At 39.0% G+C, this 15,650-nt stretch overlaps 2 protein-coding genes across 2 annotated transcripts; both read right to left on the reverse strand.

Moving 5' to 3' along the window:
• Nucleotides 1-62: 62 nt before the first annotated feature.
• Nucleotides 63-2,862, reverse strand: LOC133709173 (zinc finger protein CONSTANS-LIKE 14-like). The gene is made up of 4 exons (XM_062134828.1): nucleotides 1,823-2,862; nucleotides 993-1,193; nucleotides 376-623; nucleotides 63-290 (listed from the first exon to the last, which is right to left on the reverse strand). The coding sequence occupies exons 1-4, from the start codon at nucleotides 2,699-2,701 to the stop codon at nucleotides 188-190; spliced, it is 1,431 nt and encodes a 476-aa protein (XP_061990812.1). The 5' UTR covers nucleotides 2,702-2,862; the 3' UTR covers nucleotides 63-187.
• A 9,821-nt stretch (nucleotides 2,863-12,683) lies between these two features.
• Nucleotides 12,684-13,659, reverse strand: LOC133709546 (GSH-induced LITAF domain protein). Its single transcript, XM_062135325.1, has 3 exons — nucleotides 13,270-13,659; nucleotides 13,063-13,189; nucleotides 12,684-12,976 (listed from the first exon to the last, which is right to left on the reverse strand). The coding sequence occupies exons 1-3, from the start codon at nucleotides 13,524-13,526 to the stop codon at nucleotides 12,893-12,895; spliced, it is 468 nt and encodes a 155-aa protein (XP_061991309.1). The 5' UTR covers nucleotides 13,527-13,659; the 3' UTR covers nucleotides 12,684-12,892.
• Between the last annotated feature and the right edge of the window lie 1,991 nt (nucleotides 13,660-15,650).

Genomic DNA, 15,650 nt, shown 5'->3' on the forward strand with positions numbered 1-15,650 from the left:
TGAGAGATCAGAGGGGTTGTGTATATCCACAACTGAATAACAGAGAGAGATAAGAACAGAAATGGAAGAAATAAATAACATTGGACTTTGATGAAACAAAGACTGCAGAATTTATACATTTGCCTTGCAAAGAAAAAGAAATATTTACAGACAACAAGCTAGGAGAACCCATCCATTCCAACATTATCTAACCATCAGGGGCTTCAGTAGCCTTAACAAATCGGCCCTTGACTCGCTTCCTAGTATCCGCTCTTGCCTTCCTGGATTCGTATCTTATGTGCTTGTCATATCTATTCAGAAAATGGCAAGTCATTATATTTTGATGGTGGGGAAGTGATGGAGAGAGAAAGGAGGACACCAGGACAATTAACATACCTTCGGTTTTTCTTCTTCTCTTTGTAACGCAGCATAGCATTGCCCCTGTTTTGCGCAAGCAGCTCCATGTCAGCCTTTGTTCCCGCCGTTCGCAGACTGTCACTTCTTATAAGGAAAGGTCCTTCCGTAGTGGCAATGTTGCCTTTGTCTTCACCAAAAGTTGACCCTGATGATGGCCGGCCAATAGAGATGTTGTTGCTCTCAGATGTTGCTGGCCCCTGACTCACTGCTGGGTTATTTGAGTTGATCTACATTTTCAGATAAAACATGTCAAGCTATTCATTGTCCCTTCACTGTGAAGAACCGTAAACCATCAAAGATGTGCATGCAGGATGATTATATTACAGATAGTTTGATGATATCCAATGTCAATAAAAAGCCTTTTTTTTACATTACACCGGTGCTAGTTTATATTGAACTGTTAGAGTTTGAAACCACAGCCACTAGATACTAGAAGGCTGTCAAGATTGATCGAGCAAATTAAATACTTGAATTTGACAAAAGGTTACATAAGGCTGTCAATAGTATATACAATGCCTAAGCGAAGTGAAAAGAAAAAGAAAAAAAATGAACAAATACCTTAACGAACAAAGAAAAATTCAGTTAAGGGAACTTACATTGAATTTGATATCATCTTGTCCAATAGGGCAATTCATCTGGTACATATCTCCATACATTTTTGTATCAGTCAAAGATGCTTCTTTCAGAAGTTCACTAAAATTCTTAATCATGAATCCCGAACCACCTGAACCATATGGGACATCCAATGGAACTGTTTCTTCATGATCCCTCAACTTTCCTAGATTAAAATCCCATATCTGCGAGCCAGTAGCAAGTTAGCATGAGTATTGTAATGTAACTGAAAGTCTACATGAGACATCAAGGCCCTATAAGCATGGATAAATCGCCTCACACAAGAGGATCTATAAGAGTGAATCAAAAGATAGTAATATAATACGAGACCTAACTAGTACACAATTGTATCATCTCTTAATAAATTATGTTTGTTTACTCTTATACATGCCACTACACCAAGCTTTAAAAATGGCAGTGCGCTCTTATACATGGCAATACACTAAGCTTTAAAAATGATAGTGCACGAATAAAAGGAATGATACGTAGCATTGAGTTGCCTATACTAACTAATACGGGTGAGAATTGTTGAGAGCAGTTCCCTATGATTATCTGGTCGAGAATATACAGGAAACCACACCAAAAAATGCAGTAAGTTATTTAGAGGTGGAATCTGAATTAACACTGTACATTTTCTTGAGTTAAAACAGTACAATCATTCGAACTTGGTGGCCTAGTGACTAGATCTTATTATCAATGGATTATCATTTGCCGAAATTGCCTTGGTCTAGATTCAGTCCTGGTCTTAGTGCAGAATTGACTAAAAAAATTTAGCGGAAACTGATAAACAAACTAAACTAAATCGAAAAGCTACCTGTGTGCCTTGAGTGTTGTGGCCATGAGGGTTGGTATCCCACAACATATCTCGGTCAACAATGCCTTCAGCCATCATCAGCAGCGACGTGAACGGCGCTTGTTGCTGCAACAACGGCTGCGAAGCGGCAACAGAACCTACATTCACCCCATCAACTCTTCCATTCTCCACATCAAACCCTTCCGCATTCGCATTCGCATTCACATTAACATTATTACTCGCATTATCATTTCCCTCCGCCGCCGCCGGCTCCAGATTCTCTCCGCCGCCGTCGAAATCCCTCTTGAGCAGCTCCACCAGCTGCTTCTGAATCCCCTGCTTGTACTTCCCCAAGCTGCCCCCGGATCCCTGTCTCTTCGCCGGAGCCACCTCCCCGCAGTTCCGGTACACCTCGCCGTTCTGGCTCGGCACGATCAGGTCCTGAAAGTTCACCCCGTTCCACGACGACTCCAGCTCCCAGTTCCGGGTCGGGTCCACCGGGTCGCCGCCGCCGCCGACCCGACCCGGATTATTCTTGTGGAGATCTAGCCCCCAGAGGGCGGCGAGCTCGAGCGGCGAGGGGCAGCCGGAGAAGCCCTCGATCGGGGTGCGATCGTGTGCGGCGGAGACGGAGCAGCTGCCGTGGGCGTCCCAGTCGCACTCGTGGCAGAGGACCAAGTTGTCGGTGGAGCACCGGAAGGCGACGGCGTCGGAGGCGCAGTTGTCGCAGATCTGGGACCGCACGTGCTTCCTGGACAGCAAGTTGGCGCCGTGCACGTGCTGGTCGCAGAACAAGCACAGCTTGGCCGAGTCGGCCTTACAGTAGAGCACCGCCGGCTGGTCGCTGCAGAAATCGCAGGGAATACTCTCTCCGGCGGTCGCCGGTTTCGAACTCACCATCTCTCTCTCTCTCTCTCTCTCAATCCGATTCAGAGACGACTCCACAATCTTCACAGCTTACTAGAGATAAAAGATTTCCAAAACCCTTTAAAAAAATTTTTTTGTTTTTTATGAGTTTAATTTTTGTGAGCCTTTTAAGAGGAAAAAATGATTAGAAGAGTGAGAAGACGATCTTTCTTACTATCTTGGGGAAGTTGGGTGCATTATTTTAAAATTGTGATATTAGGTGGGCCCTTTTGATATTTTTTTTAAAAGATGACCTGTTTCTTTTTCGTTTGCTTTTTTTTAATTGCGAACCAATCTGTGATTTTGTTTTGATTTCGAGGTGGGGGGGGAGGGCGGCATTTAATTTAACTTTACGGAGGGGAAGAATTAATGAGTGGAGGCCGGGGTTGGTGGGTATGGTTGTTGACCTTCCGTGGCGGATCCGACGGTGGTGGTTTGGTCTTCTCGAATGGGTTTAGGTCGGTAGAGGGGGGAAGTGAGGTCGAAATGGATATTTTATTGCGAATGGGGCCAGGGGGATGCATCGAGCACGTGATTAATTTGTGGGAAGAATAATGATGCTTTCCCGTTTCTTGTGATATGGTTCGCTGCACTGTATACAGGCACACTCGCAGTTGACGTGGCTCTGCCATAGATAAGGTTTTTTTTTTTTTTTTTTTTTCGAGTAAACGGTGAATGAATAGTTCGCTCTGTGCTCAACGCATGGCTCCGTTATAGATAAGTTGGATTTTGTATTACAGCAATTCCTAGTCGGCAACATAAAATGAAGGGTAAATTCCTTCTATGATACTTAAGGTATTACCAATTGGACACTTTAGTACCCAGTCTTCAAAATAGGACAATTTGATACCTGAACTTAGGCTCCGTTTGACAGTTTGGTAATTTTGTTAATTTTTTCTATTAAATGTAAGAATAAAATTGATATTTAGAATATATGTATAAAATAAAAATAAATAAAAAAATATGAGTTTGTGGGTCTTCGTCATTTTTTGGGTCATGAGAGAAAATGAACATGAATTAATGCTTTTGGGTTATGTTAAAGATGACATAATTGAATTTTATGTTTACAAATTTTAGTCGTCATGATTTGAACACTCACGAGACTACTTTCGGTAAATTAGACATAATTCGGTGGAGTAGTCTCGTGGGTGTTCAAATCATGATTACTATATTTTTTTTTTTTTGAAATGATCATGATTATTATATTTCTTAAACATAAAATTATAATATTTCACCTATAAGCATTAATTCATACCCATAAAATGATGAAGAACGGTCATCAACTCACAAAACTCATGTTTTTTTATTTTGTTTAGTAGATATCGAACCCGTAAGATACGTACGATAGCAACAATCAGTATCACGATGAACTTCTAAATTGTTAGAATGACGTCGAACTTCTTCTTAGGTGATCTTGTAAGAAGTATAACAGGACGCCTAATGAACACTGAGATAGGTTGCATGCTGGTGCTAATGGATTACAAGGGACCAGACGTACCATATATGTACGTAACCTTAATCAATCTATTTCTCGTGCACTATTACTGTTAAAACTCGATCGGAAGCTATATCTATCTAGATCCTTTTCTTCGTCAATCCTCATGATGATGTCTTTGAATTGTTCATAACATTTCTTTGCCATTTCATTCAGACCCCATTGCCATATTATGTTCCACTTTCTATCTATAATGCTTACTCCACTATGCAGTCACTACTAGTAATCGAAGAGTATATATATGAGGGTCGGTTGCCTCGACCCACCGTACATACAATTTGTATTGCAGTATCGTTTATATAGAACCGGCCGGCCAAGCTCCATTTCCTTACCTTCACACCATGGTCGATGAAATCGCATGCACAACGTACTCTTTTTACTGCAACATTCTTGATTTGGTTGATGAATCGTGACTAACCAACTAATAAGGCCAATTCGTTAAGTGGGAGGTTTTACCGGGTCCTAATAAGGACCTCGTTTATAGTGTTTTAAACTATAAAAACACTTTTGAACAACTAAAATCAATCAAAATTTATTGTGTCCTGTAAAATTAACAAATTTCAACTATTTAAGATTAGACCAAACTCTTCTATGTGCTTTTAAACGAAGTGCTTCAATCGAAACAGTTTCAAATTTTCATATATATATATATATATATATATATATATATATATATATATATATATATATATATATATATATATACAGTCTGGCTACACTAATGACGTCTTTACCAAGCCTTAGGTACGGATTTCCGGTTTTTACCCACTTTCCGATCACATTTTCACATCTTAACCGTTCAGGTTTTAGGTCCTAATGTATAGATCACCTCTGCAAAATTTCAGTCAATTTGGTGATCGTTAAGGCATCAAAAACTGCAATTTACCATTATAAATACGAACAGTTCCGGTTCGACAGATTCGGTCCGTTCGTGTAAATTCCAGTTTTGGATGCCTTAACGATCACCAATTTGGCTGAAATTTTGCAGAGGTGATCTATACATTAGGACCTAAAAACTGAACGGTTAAAATGTGAAAATGTAATCGGAAAGTGGGTGAAAACACCAAATCCGTACCTAAAGCTTAGGTAAAGACATCCTTACCTGAGATATATATATATATATATATATATATATATATATATATATATATCAAGGCTCTTCTAGTGAGGGATCCCTTTTTTTCGGTCATTTTAAGGGATCACTCATTAGACCCACTTTTCGACCACATATCCACATCTACACCGTTCAGTGTTTAGGTATATACGAGTAGATCATCTATGCAGATTTTCAGCTAAATTAATAATCATTAAGGTAGCCAAAACTGCGATTTACAATTATGAAAGAAAATGGTTCAGGTTTGACAGAATCGGTTCGTCCATTGATTTAATTTAGTTCTATACCTTAACGATCATCAATTTGATTGAAAATTTGCAGAAATGATCTATACATTAGGACCTAAAAAACTAAACGATTAAGATGTCGAAATACGATAAAAAAGTGAGTCCCACAAGCAATCCCTTAAAATGACCAAAAAAAGAAATCCCTTGGTGGAACACACACACACACACCAACGAATCTTTGGACTCAAAAGAAGAATCCTACAGATAAGCAACAAAGAAATGTAATCAGTATATATATCTAGTTGGGCCTTCCCTTCAAATGAACTAGCCTTCTTGCACGCGCAACGGAAGGACTGCACTCGCACGTGTGAACCATTTTCTTCATCGTTTACATGTGTTTGCTATAATTTTATTATAATTTATACACTTACACATAGCTTGGTTTATTTTGATAAAAAAAATTTGTTTGAAATAATCCTACCGCGTGCAATTTTCTTTTCTCATGGTGAAACAGAAACATATAAACAAAATAGGGAAATTTTTAACAACAATACACGACAAATGGGTGACTCCGAAGTTCAGTACATTTTCTTTCAAACAAATCAAAACGGTAACTTTTAATCCCGACCCACTTTTAGTATATGGCGTCAATAACACCATTAACTTTATGTAATTATTCATTTTTCAAAGGGTAATTTAGTATTTCACCTCTCTCTCTCTCTCTCTCTCTCTCTCTCTCTCTCTCTCTCTCTCTCTCTCTCTCTCTCTCTCTCTCTGCCATGGTGGCTCCAAAACTGGAGGACGAAGCCTACCTCACATTTCTGCTTTACACATTGGTAAAATGTATTGCAGAAAGATGGGTCAACTGAGACAAGAATTAAGATCTGTATGAAACCAAATTCGAGTGAGATTTTGAGAGAAGAGGAAACATCTTTTATTCGTAAAACCATAGATTCAGAGGCTCGATCGGCCCAATTCTTATATTGAACACAATCCCGTTTGTTTTGACGCTTCGGTTTTTTCGACGCCCAATTCGACTCCTCCTTGGTTTCAAGTTTTTCCAGATCTTAAGTTACGGTCTTGGGTTTGTTCTCTCTCCATCAAATTTTCACACCCAACAAAATCGAAAAATGGATTCATCGCAAATACGAAAAATTAGGCTCAACCTCCCAACTAGGATGTCCGAGTCGACTATGCGACTCAACTCGTTCTCTAGCTTGTTATAGGAGATCTCAAGTCTCTCGTCACTGTCGAAGACCTCGACATGCAGCGACAGATTCATACCATGTCGATCGTCAGTGAAGGACCGTGGGAATGACAAGAACTAGGCTACCAAGATTTGAACTTTTCGGGTTTGATTTGTTGTCATAGGCTGCTGAGGTCGGAGTTTCCAGGAATGAGTCTTATCTGATTTCGGGGGGGGGGGGGGGAGAGAGAGAGAGAGAGAAAGAACGAGCTGATTCCCTTCCTTTTCTTTTTGTCTTATTTATCAATCCTTAAAAAGACAGATTTGCCCTTACAAATTTGATCAAAATCACATTGACTAACGGTGAATGTAACGACATGTACATATTTTCGATCGAGATTACAATTTCATGTACCGTTTTAATTTGTTTAAAAGAAAATGTACCAAACTTCGGAGTCACCCATTTGTCGTGTACTGTTGTTAAAAATTTTCTAACAAAATAACCGTAATTGTTTTTGTGTCATATCTATTTATTTCAATTCGGTGGTTTTTCCTTTGAAATTTATTTAAAATTAACAAAATAATGGCCCTAACAACAAAATTTATTTTGTGTGTGATGGTGTGTTGGGCAAAAAAATTGGCTATGGGCAATTTGAGAATTTTAAAGACAGATTTGCCCTTACAAATTTGATCAAAATCACATTGACTAACGGTGAATGTAACGACATGTACATATTTTGTGTGTGATGGTGTGTTGGGCAAAAAAATTGGCTATGGGCAATTTGAGAATTTTAAAGAAGATACCAAAAATAATGTAATAAGGAGAGGTTTTTTTTTTTTTTTTGGTCTGAATTATTACGTCAGATGGCTATTAAGAGAAGGGAAAAAAAAAAAAAAAGCCAGATGATTTGTTGGGTATTATTCAAATTGTCTAGGGGCAAAATTGGAAGTTCAAAAATTTGACCACGAACGGTGCACTCTGGCCTTCGCTTTATATATAGAGATGCCAAGAAGATATATGCTCGATCACCATGCATGCAGCTGACACGTCCGTGCTCCATAGCTTGGGCACTGTAATTTTCTTCTTATTCGATGCGGAAAGGAGGGCAACAACCACAAAACACTGTAGAGATAAACATGAAGGAAGGACAGAGAATTTGTGGTATATATTTCCGGGTTCCCTACCTTTAATTATAGAGCTAACAAACATAGCTAGTGGTCTGCTTTTTATGCGTTGAAATCGCGATCGAAGACCTTCAAGGGATTCGTATCGATATGTATAACACGACTGTGACAGCCCTAACAAGTCAATAGTTCTCTCCCATACCTCACCACCATTCTCGACATTACACATGCCCCTCCCATTCGCAATTGGGGATGTGATCTTTCATGGTTTTTGCTTTTGGTTGATGCAAAGACTGCAAGACGTGGACTCATGGTTTTCTAGTTGATGGACATGTGGCTACGGTTGAGATTCACTGGTTCACGGAAATAGAATAATCTGACCAATGTAGTGGGATAGAGAATTGAATGGAAGAAATCAACAACTCGATACCTTCTACCAACTTGATCGAGAAACCAAATATTTCTTTACAGATTTTGTTCATCTTTTCAGTCTCTCCGACCTCAAAGCTTGCAAGGTCAAAGCCCTTTCAATCCACTAGGACATGCTAAATTAAGGAGTGAGTTCAAGTTAAGACACGTAGACGTAAATAAATTTCAAAAATTCGTTAGAATTAAGATGAGTTAGCGATTATCACGGATCTATTTACTCATTATCAAATTCAATCAAAAATCACATCGATTATATTGCATAAGTGCTTGTAAGAGACTGCATCTCTCCACTTATCACTAATTGATTTTGAGTTTAACGACTTAATTTCTTTATGATATCACAGCAAGTTCGCTCACGTGATCGCACATACTTTGTATCACCAAATTTAAGTTCTCTGTGCATAAGGCAAACCCTAAATTGTTTCAAGGACTAAATACTTGTTACTCCTCATATTTTTCCCTGAAAAATAGTTTAGTCCCTCGTCTTTTAAATTAAATAGAATAGTCTTTATTCTTCTTAATTCTCACACAACATGTCCCAAAATGACTATTATACCCCTCACTTTTTTTTTGTCTCTTTTCTTTTACTTTTTCTCTCTTTTTTTATTTATTTACTCTCTCTCTCTGAGATCGATTCTTGTTCTCCGTTCGAATTCGCCAGTAGCACCAACGAACTGGAATGGCTGAAAACTAGGGCTGTCACTCGGTCGGTTCGAATCGGTTATAGGTATTATCAACTTCAAAACCAAAGCTTTCGGTTTCAAGACTGAGCTACCAATTACCAACCAAAATTTTCGGTTTTTAATTATATCTACCAAATTCGGTATTTCGGTTTTCGGTATTACCAACTTTAGAACAACTAAACCCTTCTTTATAATATAAATTAGAATTAACAAAACTAGGTTTTTGAATTTTATAGTCATAAACGTTGTATTCATCTACTAATTATAGCTTTCTTTTGTATATATGACATCAAGTTTTAGCAATTTTCAATAAAACTAGGTTATTTAACCATCTTTGACTAGGTTACTTAAAATACATGTACTATTAATGTAGTATATGTAGTAATGTTCATACTATTATAAAAGTTTTTATGTTTATTTCTTAATATACATGTATGTGTATTGAAAACTGTAGTATATAAATCTAATATTTAGATAATCGGTAGATTCAGTATTTACCAAAATTAAACCAACTTTTTCGATAATTTTCGATTTCGGTTTTATCGGTCTTGATTACCAAAAAGTCGGTTTACCAAACCTAAAACATCGTTTGGTATTCGGTCGGTTTGGTAATTACCAAACCAAGTGGCAGCCCTACTTAAAACCATGGACTCGGTGGTCCAGTCTCCACTGCCTCACGCATCAGACCTCTCCTTCCTCAACAACAAGGTTCGAACTTATCAAAATATGAGCCAGGCTCCGACTCTCCTCTTGGAGCTCCAAGTCTAATGCGGCGACTTGGATCAAGCCCTAATCGACCCCATCTTCTGCTTCTTCGTCCTCTGCGAGATTTGCCCAATTGCTTTAGTAGAAGAAGAGAGGCGCCGTTTTGGCTGAAATTGATAGGAGTTGATGCTTTTGTTGCCCATGAGTCGAATTTGATAGAGAGAGGTCAGAGAAGGTGTTGGAGGAGATGAATGAGTTTCTGGATTGTGACTTCGTTGCCACCAAGCTTTAGCCTTTTTGGAAATTTTGTGACTTGGGCGTCAAAAACCCTGAAAACTGGGGTAGGCGAGCTGGGAGTGGAGCTCGGTGGAGGCGGCTTTAGATGGATTGGAAGTCTGGTCGGGCGGAGGTGGGCTTGGATTGGAGATCGTTAATTATCGGTGGAGGTGGGCTGAAATCTGGGTAGGCGGGCTGGTTGGAAATGGGATCGGAGTTGGGCTGGTCGGAGCTGGAATTGGGGTTGGGGAACTGGAGCAGGGAGTTGTGGGAGATTTAGGTGGTTGATGATGTCGATCAGAATTCGGTCATTGCGGCCATGACTTTCGGGTCAAAGAGGTAGGCATCCCATCAACAATCAGAATCCAGTCATGGGTCGCCGTCGATGTGGATAAACTCAGGTCGGAGACGAAGTTGGAGAGAGAGAGAGAGAGAGAGAGAGAGAGAGAGAGAGAGAGAGAGGAATAAATTAAAAAAGAGAGAAAAAGTAAAAGAAAAGAGACAAAAAAAAGAGGGGTATAATAGTCATTTGAGACCTGTTGTGTGAGAATTAAGGAGAATAATGACTATTCTGTTTAATTTAAAAGGCGAGGGACTAAACTGTTTTTCACGGAAAAGTATGAAGAGTAACAAGTATTTAGTACTTATTTCAAATATTAAACCAACCAACACAATGTTTATATTCATGTCGACAAAAAATGACATGAAATCAATTTCCCAGACAAAAGCCTTTGGGAATAGGCAAGAGGCAGATATATATGGAGATCTGACTCATCTGAGCAATGGCAGTACGACATGTGAGGATTGCCTTTTCTTGTTTCAGATCAAATGGGATAGTGGGGATTTTCATGAGGCAGTACAGAAAAACCCTATCTGATCTGAAATATTATCATCAACTGGACCAGACAGACCCATCATGGAACATGGGCGACCTACGTCCGCCATGTAATTCAAAATCCTCGAGAATATATTCCACGACAACAACTTTTGATGATTGGATCATGCAGGAATTGAATCGCAGTACTCACTCTGTGGACAATGGGAAAGAATACCAAATCACAAATCTTTTAGTGTGATTTGAATGGAAAATGCACGAAGCTCAGCTATAAATAGAGTCTCAGGACTTCGAAACTGGCAGTGGAGTGAGTGAGATCAGTAATTAATAGTACTACGGAGAAGGGTTTCTGGTTTCATATCCCTTGTAGTATTTTATAATGAGGAAGAAAGGTTCTACATGAGGATAAAGAGCTTGTTTTGTAGCCAAGGATGACTTGCCTGCAGCCTCCCAAGGGGTCTCGAAATATTTATATGATAGTTAACATAGAAAATTGAGAAAAAACAAAAGAGAGAGAGAGAGAGAGATTGGTATCAGAAGCGATCCTTTATGTGGTATACAGGCAGTCTCCTTGGCTATCATGACAGGCTCTTCTCTTTCATGCTGGACCTGTTCTTCCATGGCTTCAGGGCGGGATAAGTTTCTTAAGCAAATTGAACAACAGGTAAACTTTTCGGTTTCATTTGTTGAACGTTGAGATACGTTTAGTGAAGATTAGTATAAGAATCTGAATGCTTCTTGATTACTGTTATGCATCTTGTGTCATTCAGTCGAGTACTTTAACTACATTCGCTGCATTACAGCAGCCATGCATGAATATTAACACAGGAACTATCATCCACATTTCGAGATGAATCATAGAAGCAATGTGGTATCTATATTATATGTTCTAGTTGCCTGTCAGTATAGAAACAATCAAACAATGTAGTATATGGTTTAATTTGTTAAGTTGGATAGTTTTTGTTCTACTCTGAATACATAGTAGCGCTTGCCCCCACATGTACCAGACTAACCTCAAAGTCCAGTTGCCGCGGGTGAATGATCATGTGACCTATGCAACAGTGTTATCAATATTGTGGATCAGGTGAGAGGTGTAGGGAAGATTGGCTATGAGGTAGACGGCAAAGCCTTAACAACGATAGGTGTTACGTGGTCATGAAGAATGGCCTACAGATTTACAATTATCAAAGTAGGGGGTTTAACCCATTTTAATGTAACAGAAAACAGATTAGGTGTTGTGTGGCTGTGAATAAAATGCAGAAGCGCATTCGATTCCATCATGATCAGAACTTACTCTTGTAAGAGAACACGGCGCTTCAATCATCACAATCAGCCAAAAACTCTACACTAGAACAGTCCCAAGTGCAATAATACATAGGCTCGGACTACAGATTTACAATTGAGCAAAGTAGACAGGTTCATCCCCTCTAATGTAACAAAAAAAGTGGCAACAGTCATCAAAATGCAGGTGTGTTCAATTCTGTCATGCTCAAAACTTACTCTTGGCGCCATCACAATCAGCCACAAACTCTTGCACTACTCCAACAGTCCCAAATGCAAAATCCCTAATTTTGCTAGGACAATGTAAAATCTAGACCACTAGAAGAATTGCTGTTTTCAATTTACTCTGTTAGTCCTGATCAAATTTTTCTACTCCATTTCAGACCGTCCACGAAATCAAAGCATTTCAATTTTTCAAGAACTGAGCAAGGTGACAGATTCATTCGCACAAGCAGAAGAACAGCATAACCATACTGCTGTTAGACCTCAAAGCACAGATTCTAGGCTAAAATAGCAGAATAGTGCAAAAAGGGTGTCCATGTTTTTTGATTAGGAATCTGATGACTAAACTTTGGAACCTTACTGACCAATTAAAACCCTCAAACAACTAAGGTGCTTAGTGAAAATGGAAACTGCATGCGTTTTATTGTATTGAAATTTATTGTCAATCTATTGGTTCACACAGCATCGTCCGGCAACCATTTCAACTTTCAAACTCCATATACACTTATAGGTCACATGAAAATAGATTTACACAGCAGTCTTAGAAATATAGAGTGAAGCAGAGGGCACGGTGACAATGTGAGGAGGAATAAGAACAAGACACTTATCATGCAGGCACTGCAAAGCTGGCTTCTGTCCAGTTAGGAGGGTCCATCACAATACAAGGATCAGACTTCTCAAATTCAGCAACCTAAGAACAAAACACAACCCATCAATCTTCACTTTCTACCCGAAAAACCATAGAAATTTGAGAGAGAAGTCATAAGCCACATTTACCTTTTGGTGGCAGTGTGAGCAATAATGGTACTTATGCCAGAGGCAGTCCATGGAACGCAAAAGAAAGCAGAACCCACAACCACAACACATCAAACACCCCACAACAGATGCCAGACTCGGCTTTGATCTAAAAAAAAAATTCAAATACAAATCGCATCAGAAATTAAATCCCAACACATCAAAAATTTCCCCGAACCCGGAACTTACCTGACTTGGGTGAGTCCGGTGTCGCCGCAGTAAAGGCAGTTGAAAGGAGCGGGTGTGTCTCTGTAGATGGTTTGTTGAAGCGGAACTCCCTTTGGGTCGCCGTAAATGGCGTTGGGTGGAACCATGCCGGCCTGGTAGGGATTCTCGTGGACGTAGTAGGGGACTCCCATCACCGGCTCTCCCATCACCGGCGGTTGCTGCTGCGGCGGCATCTTCGACATCTCCGCCTGATGCGGTGGTGGAGGATATCCTTGCATTTTGATCAATCAATTCTGGGTCTTTTGGAGCGATCGAAATTGGGATTTGTGTGAATTACCAAGGAGAATTGAGGATTGCTTTATATAAGTCAGGAATTTATGACTTTTCACCTTCTAGAGTATTATCTCCGCGAAGCTTTCTATGAATTTTCCCAGTTTTCTTCTTTTACGCGTAAGGTTGATGTCGCTTTCATAGAATTTGGGCTTTTACTTTCTTTACCTGGGACTGCTTTATATGGAAGATTGGGCCGCGGTCGGCCCAGTAGTATCAGTTTAATATAGAAACGTTGGGCCATTGAACAATTTCGGCAAAATTATATGAAAAAGCAAAAGAGAAAAAAGAAAGAAAAAAAAAAGGCACTACACCGGAGCAATTTGTCCATCTATTTTGTTCTGGTTTCATTAGCTAGCTCCACTGACAGTCTGACACCGACCTTGTGTTCAGCCCCTACGTTTTATTTTGTGCAGGATGATTACTATATATTAAAGGTGACCATTTATGACACGAAATGATCACACGATTCAAATTTGCATAACATATATAGGTTTTCGTTCAAACATTTATCGACATGACCATGAATGAAACACGACGTGCTAAGACCGACTTGTGGCCAAGCATGTAAACCGAATATTGACACTACAAACTCCATTAATTAGTACTACAGAGACTGGTTGGTGATTTAAAAAAAAAATATATTATTATATATAGACACAAAATAATTAGCACAACCCGCTAACGCATATCGCTCCACCTACTAGTTTTGTTCATGTATCAATACAAGTGCTGAAGTGCGAAGTTGTACTTACGTTATTTCTCATCATATCCGCTCTTAATTTTCTGTTCTCTTTGGTTGATATAGATTGTCCTAGTGGTAATATGTTAAATGTCATTTTAACATAAAGAATGTGATCATCGATCTAATGGCGTAAAGAGTACATCACTAGTATATATTTGCATAGAGAAGAGAGCAAATTTGATGCCGTGCACGAAGCTTTATTCAGTTTATTGAGCTTCCCTTCCCATAAACACGAATATTGACGAAGACATAAACTATTCTAAGAGAAACTGCGATAGTCTAGTACTGAACAATCAGAATAAGCAGCAAGATCGATATAAGGGCACGCTCAGCTCCATTACCACCACTAATTAAGCACAGCACTAGATTTATATAGGCCATGTTTCCTTTCTAATTCCCAGCTAATTCTTGTGCAGAAGAATGAATTGGAATTCTCGCTCTTGCTCAAACATACCCTGCTGTAGTATCCATCTGCTAGCTCCATTTCTTAATCTTTTCTTTCATAGTTTTCAGGTAAAAATAATTAGTTTTCCCCGTAGAGCATTGTTTAGATTAGAAACCAGAGCATGTATGCTTAATTAATTAGTTGGTTAATTAGTTTTCTTTCTCACAGAGCCAACGCCAACATGTACCCAGATAAAACGTGGTGTTGCAGAGAATATGTGGTATTGTTTAATTGACTGAGAGGTCATGAATGACCTTTCTGATTCAAAATGTTTAAGTTGAAGGAATACTTCCTTTCCATGTTTGACCATTTATACGTACATGTAACATGCACGCATGTACGACAATATATGGACAAACAGTGGTACCAGTGAGTTCTGTTTGTTTTGGGTACTGTACATGTGTTCAATAACCCATCATACTCTAATAATTCAAGAGTATTCATTGCAAGTGAAAACGAAAGTGAAAGGTGAGAATACGTTAATTACAAGTACATTAGTTGAATGATGATACTAAAATTTACTATTCGTAATGCTACGTATTATGAGTAAACAATAAGAGTTATCGGAAATTAAGAAGACCGATTTTAACACTTCGCTTTTCAACATTGATCTTTTAGCATTTGCATGTACTTCATTCTTAAGTAAGAATAATAGTGAGGTCCTTGTTCCTCACACAGTCACACTCTTACTGGATAGGTGATTGAATTTGAGACAATTAATATCGATGTACGTATTGTCAATTAATAACATAAAGGTTCAGATCATGATACAACATTGAGAACAAACTGGAGAAAGATCCGTGAATGGAATGGTAAAACGGAATGAAGTTGAATTGGATTCGTATGTGATGATGATCATGATCATGATGGATCCGTGATGGA

Source organism: Rosa rugosa, chromosome 5, assembly GCF_958449725.1.
Source record: "Rosa rugosa chromosome 5, drRosRugo1.1, whole genome shotgun sequence".
NCBI classification, from domain to species: Eukaryota; Viridiplantae; Streptophyta; class Magnoliopsida; order Rosales; family Rosaceae; genus Rosa; species Rosa rugosa.

What these genes read in the sequence shown, in the direction of transcription:
- LOC133709173 (XM_062134828.1), bottom strand. Translation starts at nt 2,701, where the DNA reads ATGGTGAGTTCGAAACCGGCGACCGCCGGAGAGAGTATTCCCTGCGAT. An exon ending in ACAACACTCAAGGCACACAG is followed by an intron (nt 1,194 to 1,822) that starts GTAGCTTTTCGA and finishes ACTGGCTCGCAG; the next exon opens with ATATGGGATTTTAATCTAGG. An exon ending in GAGAAGAAGAAAAACCGAAG is followed by an intron (nt 291 to 375) that starts GTATGTTAATTG and finishes TTTTCTGAATAG; the next exon opens with ATATGACAAGCACATAAGAT.
- LOC133709546 (XM_062135325.1), bottom strand. Translation starts at nt 13,526, where the DNA reads ATGCAAGGATATCCTCCACCACCGCATCAGGCGGAGATGTCGAAGATG. An exon ending in ACCGGACTCACCCAAGTCAG is followed by an intron (nt 13,190 to 13,269) that starts GTAAGTTCCGGG and finishes TTTTTTTTTTAG; the next exon opens with ATCAAAGCCGAGTCTGGCAT. An exon ending in GCTCACACTGCCACCAAAAG is followed by an intron (nt 12,977 to 13,062) that starts GTAAATGTGGCT and finishes TTTTGTTCTTAG; the next exon opens with GTTGCTGAATTTGAGAAGTC.